The sequence below is a fragment of the Arvicola amphibius genome, chromosome 3 (genome assembly GCF_903992535.2).
Source record: "Arvicola amphibius chromosome 3, mArvAmp1.2, whole genome shotgun sequence".
Taxonomy (NCBI): domain Eukaryota; kingdom Metazoa; phylum Chordata; class Mammalia; order Rodentia; family Cricetidae; genus Arvicola; species Arvicola amphibius.
The window spans coordinates 55,452,254-55,474,849 of record NC_052049.1 but is presented as its reverse complement, the minus strand read 5'-3'; the positions used below and the strand labels follow the sequence as shown (position 1 = coordinate 55,474,849).

General features: G+C 40.9%; 1 protein-coding gene across 2 annotated transcripts in view; it reads right to left on the bottom strand.

The window, feature by feature from the left end:
* The window catches only part of Msh3 (mutS homolog 3), a 140,650-nt gene that overhangs the window by 25,231 nt on the left and 92,823 nt on the right, over positions 1 to 22,596 (bottom strand). The window contains exons 17-20 of one of the 2 annotated variants that reach the window (XM_038321228.2): positions 20,803 to 20,919; positions 16,623 to 16,730; positions 11,081 to 11,192; positions 1,035 to 1,189 (exon numbers count right to left, since the gene is read on the bottom strand). In XM_038321228.2, coding sequence (XP_038177156.1) covers positions 1,035 to 1,189; positions 11,081 to 11,192; positions 16,623 to 16,730; positions 20,803 to 20,919 — 492 coding nt within the window. Of the gene's footprint in view, positions 1 to 1,034; positions 1,193 to 11,080; positions 11,193 to 16,622; positions 16,731 to 20,802; positions 20,920 to 22,596 lie in introns of both variants that reach the window. The other variant, XM_038321227.2, reaches the window with a different exon arrangement.

Sequence of the window (22,596 nt, the reverse complement as noted above, 5' to 3'; positions counted from 1 at the left end):
ATTCCTCATCTTTGTATGATTAAACCCAGAATCTCTGATCTGGAAGAAATAAAGGCTATGTATTTAGTTCTGTTTTTTTGTTTGTTTGTTTGGTTGGTTTTGGATTTTGCTTTTTAAAAACAGGGTTTCTTTGTGTATCACTCGCCATCCTGGAACTTGCTCTGTAGACCAGGCTGGCATTGAACTCAGAGATCTGCCTGCCTCTGCCTCCCAAGTGCTAGGTAAAGGTGTGTGCCACCACCACCTGGCACTAATGTATTTACTCCTGTTCATGTTGCCTTTTTTTCAACTTCTGAAATACTGCTCAATGTTTTCTTGCTCTCATTTGTAAATAAATTACAATATAATTTAAAAAAAGGGTCAAGTGTCTAACTATGAAGTTGGACAGTAAAAGACACACTACATAGAGAGCGTGGTTATTATATAGTGCTATGTTTACATATATTGTATTTACTTAAATATTATAGCACAAGAGATACAGACCATTCAGGAACTAACAAATCGGGAGATATGAAACAGATTAAGCTTAAATTCTTTTTATCGAAACCGGGATAGTCTATGCATATTGCTAAGAAAGCATGAAATTAAGTTTACATATTGACATGTAATGTTTGAGAGCAGAAATAAATGTAAATTAAACAATCTTGTTTGGTACTTCCACCTCAACAATGGGGATGGTTGGGTTTCTGCTTCCCATGCTGGAGGGCACCATAACTTCTTTTCTCCATTTAAATGTTTTTTTCTTCAGAGCCTTTTATCTAAATCTGAGTGTAGATACTAATTCCCTCTCTAAGATTTTGTTTAAAGGACTCATTTAAAACGCTTGAAAAAAAACTTGCTGCAGAAAAATGACACCCTAGGCCTCTTCCATGTTGACATTTGAGATGACAAATGATGTAAAGCCCTGATCCCTGAGAGTTTTAAGTGCAAACCCACTCATCCAAACATGTACATGTACATAAAAAGAGAGCTGGTATAATAATGTGGCCCAGGCTTACACTAAGAGACACATTCAAAGAGAATGAACACTTTACCTTGTGAAAACAGCATCCACGATCCCAATTGTTGCTTCCTCTGCAGGAACGTAGGAACCGATCTGAGCCATGATAGCAACCAGGGCAACCTGTTTTATGTAGGAGCTCTTCCCACCCATGTTTGGGCCAGTGATTATCATTACTCTCTCAGAGTCCTGCTGGAAACAAACAAACATGAAATTTCACTTTTGTACCAGAAGGGGATTGGAATGGTTGGTTTTTATTTGTGGAGTGCAGGCTGACCTAGGGTCTCACTATATAACCTGGGCTAGCCTTCAGCTCACTCTGTAGACCAGGCTGGCTTCATATTTAAATCTCCTACCTCTACCTGCCAAGAACTGGAATTAGAGGTATCTTCTACCATCTTGACTCTTTGAGAAGATTCTCAAAGAGTTTTCATTTTGGTAACTACAATTCATCCCACAAAAGGGACTTCATTCAGCAAAGCATTGCCATGTGGCATATTGATACATGTCATTGAATTAATCCATTTTCCATTCCTACAACAAAATGCCTGGGACTGGGTAATTTGTTAAAGAGTTTCATTAAGGTCAGCATTCTAGACATTTGACAGCATAGTGTTGACTTGCTCCCAGGCCTGGTAAAGGTTTCACAGTGGACGGCAAAATGGTGGGAGTACAAGCCAGTGGTATTCACTTTGCAGACAGAAAGAGAGAAGTTGTGAGAAGCCAATTTCCCCTTTTTTATAAAAACTCATTCTCTGATTCCTAGTGCCAAAGGTTCACTTCAATGTATATAACTGAACACTCATCCATCTGTGCTCTTTTTCTTTAAATGGTGCTTAAAGAGCCCATCCTTTGCAAGTCATCCATGTTGATCCTTAGGCATTTTATCTTTGCTTAATTGTTAAAGAATGGTGGCTTGTTTCATGGTTTTTGTATTTGTGTCTAATGCATGTTTTAACATGATAGACGCAATGTATTGTGTAGCTACAGTTTTATGGAAAAGTCAATCTTGTAGGAGTTCTTTTTTATATCTTCAATAAATTTTTTCTTTATATTTCAAAAAAAAAAACCTTCATTCTCATAGAAACAATCCATTCCAGAGACCAGCATTGATCTTTTCTTTAGGGCAGTACTCCCATGACTTAATTACCTTCCACTTGGCTCCATCTTATTGGGGGTAGGGATAATGATGACAAAAGATACACAGATAGCCAGCAAGAATATGAAAAGGTGACCAATTTCAATAAGGAAAATGACAGCCAAAAGAGACACTTCACATGTACAGGATAATAAACAGCAGGAAGGAAGAAAGCCAGTCATGGTTATCAATGTCAAATTTTGGCAAAGATGAGACAGAGGCTGGAATTTTTATTCTGCTGTGGGAGAAAAACCCTGTACACCATTTTGAAAAGCTGCAGTAATATCTGCTAAAGCTAAAAATAAGACATAGCCAAACAGTTCTGCTCCCGTACACACATTAAAGGGAAATGAGTGTGCTATACAGCGAAAGACACAACAGTGCCTCTTACAACAGTCAGAGCTGGAGTATCTCACGTTTCCCCATCCAGGAACAAATAAACGGTAGAGGCATCAAATGTGTGCAGATGTAGGAGAAGACCAACAGTGCACAAGAAAGCCTGGTAGCCAAGGATGGGGCTAGTGAGCCAACACAGACATAGCTGTCCTTAAACAATGGCAGGAAAATGGTTGGCTGGATGAAAATAAGTAAGGTCTCAAATCTTATGAAACCTATTCTACGTAGATTGAAGAATAAACTGTGAAAAGCAAAACTCACCACACTTTAAAAAGAAAACATAGGAGGAAAGGCGGGAAATGAGTTACTTAGTGAAAACATAAAACAATTCTGCCCAGGCCAAACATAATAGTATACGATGTGCACCAAAACCTAAGTAAAAGACTGTTTAGACCACTCTCTCTGGAGGACACCTTGCTCAGCTTAGATATAGTGGGGAAGGCCTGGGTCCTGCCTCAAAGCCATGTGCTAGACTTTGTTGACTCCCCATGGGAAGCCTCACCCTCTCTGAGGAATGGGTGGGGGTGGTACTGGGGAAGGTGGAAGGAGTGGGAAGAGGGGAGGGAGTGAGAACTGGGATTGATATTTAAAATTAAAAAAGATTTTCCAAATAAATTAATAATAAAATAAGATAATAAAAAATACTGTTCATAGCTGCCTCAAACTGTTTATCAACAGATAAACTATGATACAACTGCACAGAGACAGCATCACAAGGAAGAACACAAAGATATAAAAAGCAGCGTTTATATGACTCCTACCTTTTAACAACACTGAAATAGTGGGGTACAGGCAAAGGATATAAATAGGCGATTTGTAGCCAAAGAAACAGAAGATCTAAAAGCACATTAGCAGGAAAGAGTAATCAGAAGCATTGTCCAGGAGCGCTACAAACTATTCCTAACGTCTACGTGAAAGAGCAGCTGGCAAGTAGCCAAGGAAAGTGAAATCTGTGCATTGTAGTGACAGCAGTTCTCCCGTGTCTACTGTAGCAAGATCCACAATGGCCAAGAAATGGAAAAAACCCGTCAGCATTAGAGGACCTATCAACAGATGAAAGGCAAAGGGATAATATCCCATTGGATGATAATATTATGATACCTACATACAATGGAATATTATTCAGTCATAAAACAGATGATAAATTCTGTTATTTGCAGCCAAATGGATGAAACCAAAGGCCACTATGATAAGTTAAATAAGCCAGGCACACAAATCAAATTCATATGTAAAATATAAAACTCTTGAACACATTTAGGAGGGAATGGACCAGAAGCTGAGGGGGCAAAGGGATGAAGGGGAGAAGTTATGCTCTAAACTCAGTAAGAAGTTCGGTTCACTGCACAACAGGCTGACCCCAGACACTGTAGTAACACTGGAGTTAAGAAGCTCAGTGTACTGCACAGCAGGCTGACTCCAGACACTGATGAGGCACTGTGTTTCAAGAGCTGGAAAGACGCAGAACGCACTTCCTGTGTGAAATACTGTTTCTCTCACAACCCTAGCACCTATTTCCAGTATCTAACTGTGTGTCCCAGGGAACACTTTGATCCTCGCAAAAATAGCAGTGAAGACTGAAGCAGGTGAAGCTCATTTCCAACAGCCTTCTCGCTGACCTTGCTGACCTCCATGCTCATTTCCCAAGCCAAATAGCAGTTTCATTGCTTAATATGATACCATTGCATGATGAAACCAAAGCACAGGTATCAAATGGCACTCAAAAATTTTCCCACACACAGACAGAAAAGAGAAGGCTGTGGAATTTGAGCACCTTTCTCAAGAGTCTGCCATTAGCATGGGTGACATCTATCCGAACAGAGTTCAAAATTTAAGAGTCAAAATGTTGAGAAAGTCATAAAAAGGCTGGGAGACAGCTTAGTTAGCAAGTCCTGTGTAAGCTTGAGAAGCTGGGTTTAGAACCCTACCACACACATGTAAAGCCAGGCGAGGTGGAACATGCCTGTAACCCCAAAGGCAGGAGATCCCTGGGCCTTGTTGAATAGCTAGCCAAACTGAATCAGCAAGCTCCAGGTTCAGTGAGAGAGCCTGATTGGCCAAAATAGAGAATGATTGGGGAAGACACCCAATGTCAATGATCTGCCTTCCACATACACCCATACACACACATGCACCTAAACATGTGTATGTGCGCGTGTATGTGCACATGTAGGCGCGCGCGCGCGCACACACACACACACACACACACACACAAGTTCATATGCATCATCTCACTTAGTTCTTACAACAGTTTCATGGAGTGAGGGTTGTCTTCTGCACCCTATCCTGGCCTCAAACTTATACTCCCCCTGCCTCCATCTCTTGATAGCAAGCATTACAAATGTGCACCATGGCCTCTTTGTTCCCATGTGTGGTGGTTTCAATAAAAATGCCCTCCAGAGGCTCATAATGAGTGGCACTATTAAAATGTGTGGCTTTGTTGGAGGTAGGCTTGAGGTCTCAGAAGTTCAAGGCAGGCCTAGTGACACATAGTCTCTTCCTGCTGCCTTCAGATCCAGATGTAGAACTCTCTGCTCCATCTCTAGCACCATGTCTGCCTGCGTGCTGTCATGTTTCTCACCATGACAACAACAGAGCAAACCTCTCAAACTGTAAGCTAGCCCAAATTCAATGTTTTCTTTTCTAAGAGTTGCAGTGGTCACGGTGTCTCTTCAAGGCGATAGAAACCCCAACAAGACAACACGTGACAGTGAAGAAACACAAAGGCTGGGGAAGCTAAGAGTCTTGCCCAGCAGAGCAGAGTGGCTGGCAGCAAAACTGCTGACACATGTCTCACAAGGGACCTCTGCTCAATGACAAGGAGGCACAGACACTGTTAAATCAGGGAAGAGGCTTCAGCTTGGGGAACTTGGCTCTGCCACTGAGGACACTAGGATGACAGTAAGTCATAGTAGCCCCAAAGTCAACAGTAGAAAAGAATCCAAAATTGTCACATGTTCATTTCTGAGACCCAGGTAAGAGCTAATTCTCTGCAAACCATGCTTCCTTCCTTGACAGGCACAGATACTGACACCCATCTTTAAAGACTGCGGAGGAGCTATTTTTATAGTAGCTGCGGGCCACTGGAAAAAATGTCAGTTTTAATGTGCTTTAGTCCCTGAAAATGTCAATCAATGGCAAGTTGTAGAAAAGACTCACTCCACACAGCTCTCAGTCAAGGACAGCGAGGGTAGCAACTGAGAGACCAGGGCAGTGGTCTAGACCTTTCTGATCCTACTTCCTACCCAGCTCACGTTCAGAAGAGTGGTGGAAGCAAGGCTGGTACCCAGCCTTTCACTTATGGCTGGGAGAACCAAGGCCCAATGACTATGCTGGACTGTTCCAGGTGACAGGGAAGCAATGGAAGAACAGAATTTAAATTTTTATATGCTATCACAGCACCCTCTGTGCCCACATAACAAAATGTGATGTGTGGGAGAAATTTTAAGGCAGGAAGAAATACTACCATGGACAGATTTTTTTTTTCTGGCTAAAGTGATGGTTAAGGTTCTATTCAGGAGGAAATATTTGTTTGGGGGTCTTGAAGAACAAGAAAGAGTTCAATCAATGGGTATCAGTTAGGGAGAGGAAGAAAGAGGACCACTCTGGGCAGATACCAGCAATAGGTAGGTCTTTTTAAGAAAAGAAAATCAGTATCACCTGGAGAGGTGGCTGGGTGGTTAAGTGGTCTGCTGGTCCTCTGGGACCTGAGCTCATTTCTCAGCACCCAGAGCAGGTGGCTCACAACCACCTAGATCCACCGCAGGATCTAATGCCCTTTTAGCCACCGAGAACACCCATACACAAAGCATGCACCCACACAGAAACAAGCTTCCACATGAAAGTAAATAAATAAATCTTTTTCAAGTCACTGTCTAACAAATGTTTTCTCACTGTTCCAAACAGGAGAGGAGAACACAGGGTGCCAGTCACAAAAAACAAGGTAAGTGCCATTCACGCTTCCCTTGGGGCTGGAGACAGGGTCCAGTAGCAAAGTGTCCATATAGCTCTTGCAAAGAACCTAAGTTCCCAACGCCCATATCAGACACCCCATAACCACCGGTAACTCCAGTTCCAGTGCATCTGATGACTGCTCCTGGCCTCCACAAGCACCAGCACTCATGTGCATATGCCCACACATAGACACGCACGCAGACATAGAATTAAAACTACATCTTACAAAGCTTCTTCCGAGCTGGCCCTGTGGTCATAAAAGTGGGAGAGCTGTCCCTGACCTTGGGGGCTGGAGAGGTGGCTCAGCAGTTAAGAGCACTTGTTCTCTTGCACAGGATCCAGATTCAGTGAACCCTTGTTAGTGCAGGTGTGGGTGAGCCAGCCCTGAAAGTGTGAGCATGGGAATGATGACCCATTACCCATCTGTCTTAAAGCACCAATGTGGGGGAGAGCCGCCCTCCCTCCAATCAACATCTGGGGCAAGTGGGAGAACTGACCCTGTAGTCATAAGAGCGAGAGAGTCAACCCTGCTAGTGTAGGTATGGTGAGCCAGCCCTAAAGTTGTAAGCATGGGAAAGCTGCCCCATCTCACATCTGGTGGACCAACCCTACAGCTGCTCAGGCCCAGACCCGAGGTTATGACTTGGCCCGCCCCATTACCCACCCCATCTATGATCTGCTGGAGCAGAAGGGACCTGACCTGCAGACCCACGTTCCCACAGACGAACAAATAAGTGTGTCTCTACTACACACCATACACAGTCCTGGGCACTAACGAGCCTCAGGTCACTTACTGATCTAGACCCCAGTACTTGCCTCGAGGGAACTGGGCAGTAGATTTCCCACAAGCTAGAGAGATCCACAGTTCAGGGGCTTCCTGGAGATCTCTGCACACTAGGCTCATTTTCTCTCCTACCCAACTTCCTAAAGCCACACAGTTGAATTTAGATTACTTACTTCAAAACCAAAATACAAAAACAACTTTGTTTTCAAAAGCCCACCCACCAGACAGCCAGACAGTCACAGGGCAGTTATAACTGTCATGTTGTATCATGGACTGCTCTAATCAGTATGTCCTGGTTTTGCACAGGGCCATAAGGATACACAGTACTGACTCCTTAACCTCAAGATGACGGATGGGGCTAAGACAGCCACAGTAAACTCTTCCTTCTCCTTTTATTTCAGTGAGCTGTCAAAATGGTATCATTCCCTATGTGTTCAGGCAGTAAGTATGGCTGAAAAAGCACCACTTGCTCTAGACTATACCCATGTTCCAAGAAACTGTCAAAGACTCGACTCGGGCAGCCTCTAGATCACTTTCCCATTCTGGGGATTAGTTTATCACAAGTATGAAGAGGTGCTACCCTGTAGTATCTCATCTTTCTTCTACTTCTTCAGTGCAATACTCTGTAAACTGTGAAATCCTCAATCCTGAAAAAGTAACATTTTTTTTTTTTCTGGAAGGAAAAAGAGGCAAAACTTTAAAGTGAGATTTGGACGTTACCGAGGTGTCTCAGTAAATCCTCAGTGACAAATCTGAGTAGGAGCGTGCTGTGCGTCAGGGCCACGCTATGGACATGGGTATGACTTTTACACACACATGACACTCCCTGTCCTTGTCAAGACAGAACCCTCTGGGAAGCACATCAAAAAGAACAACTGTGGCTTAGGAGGATAAGTACAAAGATGGGGGAAACACGGAGTGCAGGTGTGGGGTGTGCGATCACCAGAGCGTTGGTGAGGGAAGACTTCGAGTCAGGAGACATCTAAGAGGGAGAAAGGGCAGAACTTGAAATGGCGAAGTGGGCTGTTGGCGTGCGGGGGCAGGAGAGGGTGAGTGGGGAGGGATGACATTCGAGGAGGAGGGAATACCATCTGCCAAGCCCTGCGGCACAGTTACCAGAGGACTATGAGAGCACAGAGCAATTCAGATGGGAGCATGGCGTGGCAAGTTAGAAGAGGCTACAGGGGATAGGGAGCAGACGTGGACAGGATGGAGGATGTACAGACTGAAGGACGAATCCTTAGAAGAGATTCCTAAAACTGCGAGAGAAGCGTGCAAATGGTTACTTTGCTGTGAGAACTTTAATGATCTCACAGAATACAGAACCCAAGAAAGCTAGACTAGTTTAGATGTCTGAAAGGCTAATTTTCAAAAACTATGTAACTAACAGAAGTAACATTGATACCTAACTTTGAGGACATTTCTGTCAGGATATAGTTTATAAATTAATAGGTAGTTTATAAATTAAAATTAAAATAGTACATGTGAGATTGAGTTTTACATAGTAAGTTCTTTCTCTACACTATCCCTGTATATAAATTTATACCCTGAAAGCAGAATGCAGTTCACCATAGCAACAGTCTATATCAACTCCTACTCAAGTTAGGAAAAGCATATGCAAAAAAATGAATATTCTGAAACACTCTAAACTGCCTAGTAGGACAAAAAACCACTCGGTTTATTTTGTAAAGAATTAAATACAAGAGTTAATGATTTTTTTTTTAAAAAAAAGTCCTTGTAATTAGAAGGCTACTTTATTTGTTCAAATCTGACTTATTAATAATATAATACATTCTGTTTTTGTTTAAAAAGAGGAAAATAAAAGAAAAAGATATAAAAGAGAAATGAACAAATAAGACATCAATGCTAAGAATGAGGCTGTTTAATCAGGTGGATGAGCATGGGTAGTAGAGAACATTTTCGTGAGGGGCTTATCAGTTAAACATAAGCCAAGCTGCTAAATACTAGAACTACATTACTTTCTCTGGAAAAGCTACTGGCATGGAAACTAACAGAGTTCTTATTCTTATATAGGTTTCTCCTTAAGGACAATGAAAATTAGTATTTGTAACTCACCTGACAAATTGATTGCATACACATTTTTCTTGTAAGAATGAACAAGTTTACAGACATTGTGTCTCTGGTTGCTATGGTCTCAATGTCTACTTCTCTCCTTCCCCCGATGACAGTACCAAAGTGTTTTGAGTAGGTGATTAATACACAGGGACCAGGAGGGATCGCCCCCTTCTCCCTCCATGTGAGAACAGAGTGAAAGGTGCCATGATATGGGATTCCCCTCTGTATGCTAAGAATGTTTTATTGCCATTGGTTAATAAATAAAGAAGTTGCTTTCAGACAATAGCCAGGCTGTGAGATGCCATGTCTCCTCCCACCAGAGGCGACAGACGCGAAAGACATGCCCTGGAATTTTACCAGTAAACCATGAGCCTTGTGGTAAAATATAAAATAATAGAAATGGGTTAATTTAAGATGTAAGAGCTAACTAGAAATACGCTTAAGCTATTGGCCAAACAGTACTGTAAATAATATAGTTTCTGAATAATTATTTTGGGTCTGAGCAGCCGGAAACAAACGGCAACATCCGTCAACAGTGCCACACCTAAAGCACAAAACCAGCTCCCACAAGGCACTGACACATTCATCTTGAATTCAGTCTTCAGAATCATGAAAGATAGTTTCTGTCGTTGGAAAGCCACCCAGTCTATGGTACTTCAATGTAACAGTCTGAACAGACCCAACATAATTATAAATTACCAACAAACCCTGTATGACTTGATATGTAACATTAAATAAACAGGATTAGAAGCTTTTCATCTCACCCCACACACGCATGGCTGGTCACAGTGAGCTTGTCATACCCTTGCTCGTGGCCCAACATGGACTACTGCTCTTGCCCCAGTTCATGATAACTTCTCTCTGTTTGCTCTCCTACATTTCAATCCTGCCACTGACTTAACTCTCTAATGCTTTGTTTCTAACCTCTCTGTGCTTCTACCATGTTTGGGCTGCTATCTTGCTGTACTTTTCCATTCAGGGTTCAAAAGTTCTTGTTTTTTCAGGGTCCTCCCACAGCTACTTGCCCTTATTACAGACATCTACAAACCTCAATTACCATTTCTTGACATTTCTGATACCTGAGTCACTATCATTGTCCAAAACAAACACCACTGCCATTTTAGACAATTTCAATAGTCATGTGGACAACTCTTATTAACTTTTCTTTTCCAAACTCTTTGTCGCATGATCTCATTTCTGCCCTGCTACCCACTTCCTGAATCTTGCCATTATCCACAACACCAACACCTCTGAAATCTTGCTTTATAATGAAGGAATTAAGAATATGTTAAGTTAAAAACGATGTAGAATCATAGGTGTTCTTTAAGAGAATTACAGACTAGATCAGCTAATCACTTTTAATTCTTTCAGAGTGTTTGAAAACGTGCACTGTAGGACAGAACTCACTAATGTTATATGCTAATGAAAATCTGAAAATGCATTGTGTAATTCCGACATCAGTTGCATATTTGTGAATATAAAGTGTTTTTATTGGGCTATATTGAAGAAGTAAGATAATCATCTTTAGTTGCTAAGTCTTTCAATGTACAGAGAATTTTCCTTTGGGAATTACACCAATTCCACAATTGGCTGTGAATATAAAACTATGCCTGGAATTAGTCCATTTAAAGCTGAAGATAAAACCAAATAACTTATAAAAATATTTATTTGATACTCACAAAGTTGAAACCAATGTCCTTACCATACACTAGTTTTGGTGTCTGGTGGTACTTACTGATAAACTCGTACTGTTGGGCACAAACTGATCCTGTTCACCCAACAACACATCAATCATAGGATGTCTTCCATTTTTTATGATGATTTTCTTTTCTTCTTGTAGAGTTGGCCTGAAAAAAAAAATAAGTTTTATCAACCTGTAGACACAAAAGTAGCTTTCGAAAAGAACCACTGACTAGCTTGACATGGTAACATACCTTTAATCTCAGCACTAGGGAGACAGCCAGGGAGATTTCTGTAAGATCAAAGCTAATCTGGATATCCTGATACAGCATGCAAAGCTTCAGAACCCAACATGGAAGCCCTCAATAACACGTGTTCAGAATAAGGATTTGAGAACAGTTAAACTAATCAGCACTTAATCAGAAAGCAGCAATTGTGAATACCAGCACACTGAAAGACAAGCCTCAGCAAGCCTTATGAATTCTATCTTCATGTGATTTCAGTTTTCATTTGTCTATTATTATCTGAGATAATTTTTAAAATTGTTTTAGATTTATTTATGTGTATGAATATGTGCCATGTGAGGGCCTAGAACTGTGGATGGTTGTGTGCTGTGGGAAATTGTTCTTGTACCCTGTAAGGATTTGTCACTTGTATTAGTTTAATAAAACGCTGATTGGCCAATAGCCAGGCAGAAAGTATGGGTGGAGTAACCAGACTAGGAAAATTCTGGGAAGAGAAAAAGGCAGAGATGTAGTCACAGCAAGACACAGAGGAAACAAGATGAGAATGCCTTACTGAGAAAAGGTACAAAGCAAATGGTTAAACATGGATAAGAATTATGGGTGGCCAGGCAGGTGGTAGTAGCACAAGACTTTAATCCCAGCATCTGGGAGGCAGAGACAGGAAGATCTCTGTGAGTTTGAGGCCAGCCTGGTCTATAAAGTGTGTTTCAGCCTAACCAGGACTGCATACAGAGAAACCCTGTCTCAAAAAACAAAAACAAAAACAAAAACAAAAAAAGAATTATGTGTTAATTTAGGTTGTAAGAACTAGTTAGTAATAAGCCTAAGAAATAGGCCAAACAGTTTATAATTAATATAAGCCTCTGTGTGTTTATTAGGGACTGAACAGCTGGAGGACTGGGCGAGACAGAAACTATCATTTACAGTTGTGAGCTGCCACATAGGTGCTGGGAATTGAACCCAGTTCCTCTGTAAAAACACCCTGTGCTCCCAAACACTGATCCCTCTTCCCAGCCCTTCTTATCTATTTTAAATACAGCTTTATTCTATTTATCAATGCCTTGGGAGTCAACACTGAAATCTGCTTGGTGTCTCCCTTCCTAGCTTTCATCTGCACAATGATACTCATAGACATATTGCACTCATTGTGCTTTATTTGAAAAACAGAGTCATATTTCAATACAGCATCTCACAACCACTGTAACTCAAAAGATCATTTAAATAACCATCACACATAAAATTTATACTCTAACATCTACCACCTGGGTCCACTGGATCCTTGTTTTTATTTTTATTTTTTTTCTTTTTTCGGTTTTTCGAGACAGGGTTTCTCTGCAGCTTCTTTTTTTTTTTTTAGAGCCTGTCCTGGAACTAGCTCTTGTAGACCAGGCTGGCCTCAAACTCACAGAGATCCACCTGCCTCTGTCTCCCGAGTGCTGGGATTAAAGGCGTGCGCCACCACCGCCCGGCCTTGTTTTTATTTTTAAAAATGTATTTTAAAGATAACTTTATAGAAGTAAAATCAACCTCAGAACAATCTTAATAAAATAATAGTTACCATCATCATCATCATCATCATCATCATTAGTAACAGGAGTAGTAGTAGTAGTAACAGTAGTAGTAGTAGTAGTAGTAGTAACTTTATGGGATTGAGGCCATGACCTCACTCATGTTAGGAAATACTCCACCACTAATCTATAATCGAGTAAGCATGGCAAACCAAATTTTATTCAAACCAAATTTATTCTTAGTCTTCAAGGAATGTGTAACATATGCTGATTGTAACATACTCATCTATGAATACTAAATTCAAAATTTTAAATTACTTCTGGTCAATCAGACTAGCCTGTGCTCCTGTCTGTAAGAGATTGCTTTGACTGATGATTGATATGCGAGAGCCCAGCCCATGTGAGCAGCACCATCCCAAGGAAGGGGTTCTGAGCTGCATAAGAAAGCTCAGCTGAGCATGAGCAGAGAGAGCCAGTAGGCAGCATTCCTTCATGGGTTCTGCTTTAGCTCCTGCCCCATGTCCCACAGAGAAGCACTGTGACCTGGAAGTGTAAGCCAAACAACCCTCTCCTCCCCAAGCTGCTTAGAATCAGAGTGTTTTATCCCAGCATCAGAGAAGGAATCAGAACAAAGGGACATCTAGAAGGACAAGAAAAGAATAGTTTGGGGGTTTAGAGTATAACACAGGGTTTCAGGAAGGCGCTTCTGGGTTTCTCATAAGAGAAAAAGATGAAAGAACATGTTAAAATCAAATGGAAGGTGCTCTACCAAGTGAAGTCGGTGCATAGTTTTATGAGACCGAGGTGACTTCTCTGAGATTTCTGCTGTAGAACCAAACTGAGTGTTTTGTTCTGCTCAAAAATCGACAATGACTTATTCTGTTGCTATCAAAATTATATGACAAAACACTTCTTAGGAGGGTAAGAAGCAAAGGAAAAGTCACAGTCCTGATATGCTATTGCATACAGAAGAGCTACAGCAGGGAAGACAGGCAAGGCACACTGGCGAGATCACAGGGCTATGATGGGAAGGACTGAGGAAATCTAGGTATATATTATATATTTTTAAATTGCAGCTTTCTCTTTTAACTGTCCCAAGGGAATAGAATATAAATGATGTTAGTGAAACAAGTAAACATAATACAAATTAGACAGAAAGGACCAAAGTAAGAACTCGGCCTGAAGGCTACAGGACAGTCAAAGAGAACACCTTAACAGCATGTTAAGAAAAGATCCCAACTATGAAGCCAAGTAGTCAGGTTAACCAAAGATCGTACGTAACTCACATGCACTAACATCATAAAAAGCTGAGAACTGAAAAAAAAAAGTGTACCTCTCAGAAACATAAATTTAAAATGCAGTTTAAACACAAGTTTCCTGTTTCGTGGCAATTTATATCCACTTTAATTTTCTGCCAAAGAGACTGATGTAATCCACTGTCAAAAGTATATAAGATTATGTAGTTCCGCCAAACTCCAGTGAATTTTTTCTAATATAAAACACACAGTGCATAATTTGGAAATATTTTTTAGCATTTAAAATGTTTCCTGAAATGCTTATGGATGGACTCGATAATCTAGAACAATCCTTGGACTAAGGACAAACAAACGAACTGGTTGAAGTGCAGAAAACAACCATCCAGAAGCACCAGATAACGAACATGCCCTTAGCAGGCAGGACTGGGGAGGACGGAGGCCCGGGAGGCGGGCCACCATGAAGTGCTGAGAGACTTCTAAGAGTACAAGGGAAGCTAAACTCATGGGACAGCTGTGACCTGGAGGAGCCATGAAGAACTGTCGCAGGCCCCAGAGTAGAGCTGGGAGGAGGGCAGGTACTGCTCCATCACCTGATCTGGAACAGTAATACCAGACTGAAGTGTCCTGAGATGCCTACTGGATGAAAAACCGCTCCAGAATGGGTATTGTTTGGCTGGGGGCTTCACCCCAGCCCCCTGGCACCCATTTTGGAATGTTGGGTGGAAAGTTCCATTTCAAAGCTCCCTCCCCTGGGGGTTGCCCCAGTCCAAACTCCACCTCTGAGAAAGCCTGCCAAACAGTGACCCCTTCCCACAGAAGGTCAAGACCACTCCCACAAGCTATTTAAACTGTCATTCCGGTTCTCCTTTCCCCCTCTATGCATTTTCCAGAGGGGCCACCCAGGAGTGCTGGCATCCATTAAATCTGGGCTTTTCCTAATTCCATCTGATTTGGTTTGATTTAGATTATTGTGTCGGCAGAGTGGTTTGTTGGTCCAGAAAATACTTAAGAGGTACAACACAAACCATTTCTACAAGTGATGATTAAAATCACCAGCAGTCAAGAAGACAGAAAAGACAAGCAGAAATGACAACACAAACAGATCCACCAGCACTTCAGATACCTGACCCGACAAAGACTTTAAATTTACTATGTCTATTTACGTACAGAGAAACTGCACAACGTTGAAAGGTAACAGAAGATAAAACAATTCTCCCATCTTATACACTGATGAAAATCTTAACTTGGTACAATCAAACCTCATAACTATTTTCGTGCCCCTTTTTCACGATGGCAGTTCCAGCAGCAGCACATACCTGAAGGTGCCTTATAGAGGGATGAGGAAAGGAAGCACCCTCGGTCTCAGCTAGGAAGAATGTATAAACACACACTAAATGCCTCTGCTCCATTCAGAAATAGACTATCAGGAAAAGCTCACTTTACAAATCTAGTGTAAAAGACCTGCTCCTGACACCACAAATGTATAAGGGAATGAAGAGTCTAAGTTTTTATAATAATACAGGATAAATAGAATATAAATTTCCCTTGTTTGCTTCAGTAAAGATTCAGCTGCATAATGTCTATGGGTAACTGATCAGGCAACACTGTGTATGTTTGGGATCCCTTGGGTATGATAAAGAGCTATGTAGTAACTGAGATGCAAAGAATCTATTTTAAACATGACTGCTATAGGCAATAATGTAGATATACTTATCGCAGTGGGGCAGTAAAATAAAATATCACATCTAGAGAACATAGCTTATATACTCAATCCCTCCAAACATCTCTCTCAAAGAAATGTTCATTAAACAACCTCGCTCTAAGACCCTCTACGTACTGGAGATCACAGGATGTTTAAATATATATTTTAAAAACTTGACACAATACAAAGAAGAAACCCCAGTTTGAAAGAAGTAAGGACAGCAAGACCGTCCACGAGGAACTTCAGGCCACAGGCACGGCCAGGCAGCAGCCTCTGAGGCTTTTTAGTCCTCACAATAAACCGGACAGCTAAATAGTCTCTTCATTTTTCTGAAATATGTGGCTTCGTTTGAAAATGCTTTTGAAAGACAACGTATTGAAAAGATAGAATTACTATTTAGAGCTCTACTGATTTAATCCTAGCGTCCTTTATAAAAAGGAGACTGGGGAATGATGGGATGCTCAGAGGCCACTGAAGAACAGTGGCATGAATCCAGGAGGACCAGAAGAGCTCACAGCAACCAAGCAGAACCCCATCTTCCTGGTCCCTTGTTTATATGCCAGCTTTTATAACCGTAGTTTTTAAAATTGAGGGGAAATATGCCATAAAGTTTCTAAGAGCAAAGGGGTCCTCCAACTTCATCTTACAACTTGACACAAACAAAGGTCCAAGCGTAACATTCACTCCAGGGTTATGCCATCATCCACATTTGACTCGGAGAGCAGGGAGGGAAGGAGTGGATTTTTCAAATTTAGCTATCTGGATTTAACAAGAGGATAACACATCTGAACAACCGCAATATTTTATAATAGCAATCGTCAAATTAATCGATCCTCCCATTTTGTCTGAAACCATGATAATTGGCAGAAATGAAAAACTCTGTTACCTGCAGTAATTTCCTTGCTTGGCGACCTTGGCCAGGGAGAAAATGCAGTCAACAGTTGCTAGGTGATTCACGGCCTTGCACAATGTGTGGTAATGCTCACCAAAATTCCTACAGAAACAGCAACAAGATGAGCGGGCTGATGCCTTGACCTATGACAGCCGTGAAACAAGCCATCTGTCCACTAGCATCACAAGCACAAATGAAATAAGCAAATACATCTCACAAGCACGAGAGAGGGAACTGCCTTTCGTGGTAAAACAGCTGTTACTGAGTCTTCATCTACTTTGTTTGGGACAATTACATAAGCCTAAAGAACAGTTTTGGCATGACGATACAGACATAGTAATATTACATATATAACTATGTATGCTATAGTCACATTTCATCTGACTGGGACATTTCACTTCTGGAAAGGAATTTCAGAACAGAATTCAGTCTCCGTCTCCTTCCTTCCACAGCATCGAGAACTCCTCAGGTGGGCCATTTCCCCAGGGACTTTTCCTCATAGCAACAGCCAACTCTGGAGTAACTGTCTCAGTGTGTCTCCCAGGGAACTGGCAGAACTGTCTGTCTCATTGACTTAGCTTTTGTGATCATTTGAATAGGTATGGTCTCCAAAGACTCATGTGTTTGAGTATTTGGTCCATAGGGAGTGGCACTATTAGGAGATATAGCCTTGTTGTAGTAGGCATGGTCTTGTTGGAAGAAATGTGTCACCGTGAAGGCAGGTTTTGGGGTCTCATATATGTTCACAGTTCACTTCCTATTGCCTGTGACTCAGGATGTTGAACTCTCGGGTTCCTCTTCACCACCATGACAGCTTGCATGCTGCCCACCATGCCAATAATGGACTAAACCTCTGAACTGTAAGCCAGCCCAAATTAAATGGTTTCCTTGTTAAGAATTGCTGTGGTCACGGTGTCTCTTCCCAGCAATAGAAACTCCAACTAAGACAGCGTTAGAACCCTAACAGAGTCCACACCCCCAGCACAGAATAGACATTGCAACAGACATAAATAAGAACTTCTTCAGCTAACTTATTAATACTTGGTGATGGAAAATACCAAGGCTTTTATTAAAATATTTATTCACAAAGTGAATAGAAATGTTTCTAGAGTTGGGGTTTTTAAACCTCTTTTTACCTATTTTAGTCCGTTATCTCATCATAGTATTTTATTCAAATAAGTGCAAGACTGTACAAGCTATGGACATTTATATATAACGATAAGTTGTGGGTGTTAGAAATGAGCATAATTGTCCAGACATGACGACATAAGTTGACAATTTAGCACTCAGGAAACTACTAAGGATCACAAGTTCAAGGTCACCCTCAGCCTTACAGGCATTCATGGTCCTGTCTCAAAATAAATATATAAAATTTTTTATATATTTTATATAATGTATATGTATTATAAAATACTACAAAAGAACCCAAGACTTATTTTGTTTGTTTTTGCATTTTCAAGACAGGGTTTCTCTGTAGCTTTGGAGCCTGTCCTGGAGCTAGCTCTTGTAGACCAGGCTGACCTTGAACTCACAGAGATCCGCCAGCCTCTGCCTCCCAGAGTGCTGGGATTAAAGGCGTGTGCCATCACTGCCCAGCTAAGATTTAATTTTTAAATGCTTGGAAAGAAATATCATCTAAGTAAAGAGAGAATATGTAACTACGTTTAAACTTTAGATAGTCACAGCTGAGAGAAACTGGGGCTTTGCTCAATTAAAAGCACTCAAAAGTAGGCAGGCATAGGTTCTCTGAAGTCAGAATCTGAGGAAAAGCAACGACAACTAAGTCTCCAGAAGGTCCAAGAGGAACGCTGAAGGAAAACACTCCTCACTGCCCTGACTCAGGAAGGACACCTCTGATCGCTGCTTACCTAAACTTCACAAAGGAAGTTCAGAGAAATAAAGCAACCACCCCAGGCTCATACAGCTGTGACCAGCTGAGCCCAGACTCAAACCACATTCCTGATTTGTTTGGTTTTCTGGTTTTAACAGTGCTGGGGTACAATCCACGGCCTATCCCAGGCCCAGCACAATCTTTCATAGACCTCTGCTTCACAATGCTATGACCCCACTTCACAATGCTATTCTGCAAGGTCCTATTAGCACTGCTGTTAATTTCTGTACAGAGTTAGAAAAAAAAAAACAGAAGCAAATTGCCTGCCTATTTTCATAAAATCATAATGTAACACAGGTATCCCTTACACAAACCGGGGTGGAAGACAGAGAGAGAAGTCACACTGAATACATTTCTTGGCAGATTTATGTAATACACTGGATTTCAGAAGTGCTGAGGGTCAGTCTATTAGCTACTTACGGTTCTGCAGTTCTTCCCAACTTACAAAGGGCATCAGAGTACATTACTACATATCTTACTTTTAGAAAAACCCTCTATTTTTTGATTTGTTTATTTATCAAATGTACTCTATTAAAGTTTTTACTTTCTTTATTTTACTTATTTATTCATTTATTTATTTGGTTTATCAAGACAGGGTTAAACTGTGTAGTCCTAGCTGTCATGGAACTCACTCTGTAGACCAGGCTGACCTCAAACTCAGAGATCCACCTGCCTCTGCCTCCAAGTGTTGGAATTAAAGGCATGCATCACCACTGCCTGGCTTATTAATGATATCTTCATGCAAGTTTATTTTATTATTATTTGTAAGCTAAGAATTGTATTCACAGGATGGTTTACACATATTTATCTGAGTGGGCAGAATGTACTAATTAATTAGCCTATTTCCCCTGAATTAAAGTTCATCAAAATAAGTGAAATTAATTCTACTAGTAGTGTAAGAGTTTGATGGGTCAAATCACAAACACACAGTGCTTATGGCCCTCCATCAGCTGGACCCTGATGGGTCAAGGCACATGCTTGAGCACATGACGGTCGGCACTACCCATGTACCAATCTCCCTCTTGCTGTGAGAACTGACTTCTTAACATGCATCTTGCTTTATTCACTTGTAAATTGTGTGCAGTGATGCTATTTAATGCCACCGGGCTCAGAGGAGAGGAGTGAGAGACTACATCTAAAGTCTCACAGTCGTGTGGAAGTCAGTGCACATCTCTTCCAAGCTTCAGAGTAGTCGTTGGAAATAAGCTGGGCTGGGAGTGCTCACAAGGCAGAAAACAGCAAACTACAAACACACCACTGTTTCCCCAAGGGCTGGCGCACAGCAGCAAACCAGTGCCTAACACTGTCAATAGAATGCGTGACTGTCAAACAATCCAGAGTGTGAGCCATTCTGTAAGACAAGAGCCAGGACTCTTCCAAGAGAAATTCTGTGTCTTAGAAATGAAAAGCATGGCAGATTACTCCAGATTAAAACTGAGTAAAGAACCATGACCAAATGCAATGTGTAAAAGTTAATTAGATCTTTCCTTTAAAAATTGGGACAGGGAGCTCTGGGGAAACTTAAATATATTCATTTTCCAGAAAGACTTATTTTTACTTTATGTGTATGAGTATTTGTATGTATGTATGTGTATCACATGCATGCATGCATTAAATACATCCTTAAAGTTTCTTAGATGTAATAATGGTGCTAAGATTCCTTGCTAGGGTGCTGTTATTTTCAGAAGATGTATGCCTAAACATGCATAAATAATAAATGAATAAAATATTATGAAAAACTTCCAAATTCTGGAACAAAAATATGTAAGTATATATACTTTCACACACACACACACACACACACACACACACACATATATACCAAATGAAGCAAAAGTTTAATATTTGCTAAATCTAGATGAGGGTACACAGATGGTCATTCTACTTTTTTAAAAAATAAAAACCTAGAGGAAAATACACAAAATATTAAAAATTCAGGAAAATAAGCAAAGATAATAAAATCAAAGCAACTAACCCTTACATATCCACTGCAGAAAGACAAGGTGAAAAGGGTAGATTCCAAGGAGGAATTTTAAAAACTGGCTCTACCAAGCACCATTAGCCATAAAATATTGATACTGCCATAATAAGTATATTAGATCTCTCTCACTAGAGTACAATGAGCTTACGTCCCAATGAACTGAAAATAAAATCCAAGAACATAGTTCCCCACTGTCTTCTAGCAGGTCACAGTGGCAGTCTCTACTTTTCAGGGTTGGAAAGAAATTTCTGGTCTGTTTCTCAGAGCACAGACTCAGAGCGCATTGTTTGCTGTGAACTTACTCTAGAAGAGCCAGCCACTCCGTGCTGCAGTCAAGGACTAGCTGCTCCCGCAGCTGATTCAGACGTCTGTAGTTTTCTACAATAAAAGGAGGGTGAAAGCGGCTCACAGCTTTTGTGCTACAAGAGGAGAAAAAAAAAGAAACAACAAATAGGAAATCAAGGTTATAAGAATCAGTGCTGCCATCATTTCTGAAGATTAAAGCGGTTATTATTCACTGATGAGCCTTGAACATAAACAGCTGTAAACAGAGAGCATTCTTTAATTATGGTCCTGAGCTTGACTCTAATAGGACTCTGTTCAGGAAGCTTCTAAAATAGTATTTAAAATCACAAAAAATGACACAGTCAGAGCTGAAGCTTACTTCACTGGCAAAGGCTTTTTATTCTTTCTGTTATGCTAAATCAAAATGCTTGCTTAAAAAACAGCGGAAGTAAATGCAGTTAAAAAGATGTTGAGAAAGAAAAGTGGACACATTGGTGGAGGTCATATTACTCTTGAGATTTTATACTTTTCTGTTCAGTATAATTTAGTACAAAAATAAAAACATGATGTATCACAAAGAAGATCAGTGCATGAATTCAGAATGTAAAAAGACAGTTCTTCAGGCCTAGTGGCTCTGGATGAGAACTCCCACAAGCTCCTCTAGGCTTCAATGTAAGCAGTCCTCTCCATCAAGAAGGGGTAGATGGTATTTGGCAGTCAGAGATGCTAGGCCAGACCTTGACCAGGCCATGCACAAGCGCTGATATCTTCTCCAAATGGAATGGACTTTGTATGGACTATGTTACAGGGCTGTAAGAGTGCACCATCACAGGCACGGCTGAGTTCAGTGTTTAGCAGAGTACCTTTACAAGGATCCAAGGCATGAATGCTGCTTTTGTGAACAGCTATCAAAGGGAAGTAGGGCTTAGAAGAGCTCTTCAAGGCCATGTGTACCCCAGTCTTTGCTCCCCAAGTCCTACATCATGCTGCCATAGTCACCTTTAACTTAGCTATTGGATACTCAAAGTCTAACTGACAATGCTCTTGTATCAAGACTCTGGCAGTCAAACAGCAGACTAAATGGTACGAGTCCTCACCAAAATGTCTTATATGCACATCGGAATTCTATTACTGCATGTTTAGAAGATGTTGGCGTTGATTTTTTTGCCTTGCTTGTTCCTCAATTACATGTTCTAGAGTTCTAGGCAAACGTTTACTGCTGCTCTTTCTTCGAGAGTCATTTAGTCAGACACCTTAGTTGCTGTTCTACAGAGCAATATGGTTATTAGTAATGTCTTTTTATAAAGTGCATTTTCATTCCTTCTCTGTACTATAGGACAAAAGTTAATACAGGGAAGGAGGCTCTAAGGATGGAAAACATCCTCTAAGTCAACACTACTCACATCAAGAAACGCATGTTTGTGCTTAAAGTAGCTGTTGCCATGGCAATGGATAATGGTTACATTATTTAACTAACATGAGAAACTACCAGTCATTTTGTCAGTATGTCAAAATTTCCCTCATCCTTAACATAAGAATTCCTTCATTCCACCACTAGTCAGAAGTCTCTCTAGCATTACCTTGGGCAAATGTTAATATTTCCCTGCCCAGTCACACGGATGTAGGATGAGCAGTAAGAAATAAGCAGCACTCTACAGTCAAAAGTGCACACTTCTGAACGGGTCCCTCCAAGGGACGGATGCCAACCAAGGACAAAATGTGCTTCTCTAATACAGTTTTCATTCACATTAATCATGTCATGATATAAGTTACAAAAAGAAGTAACTATTTTAACGATGTGCCAAGGAAAA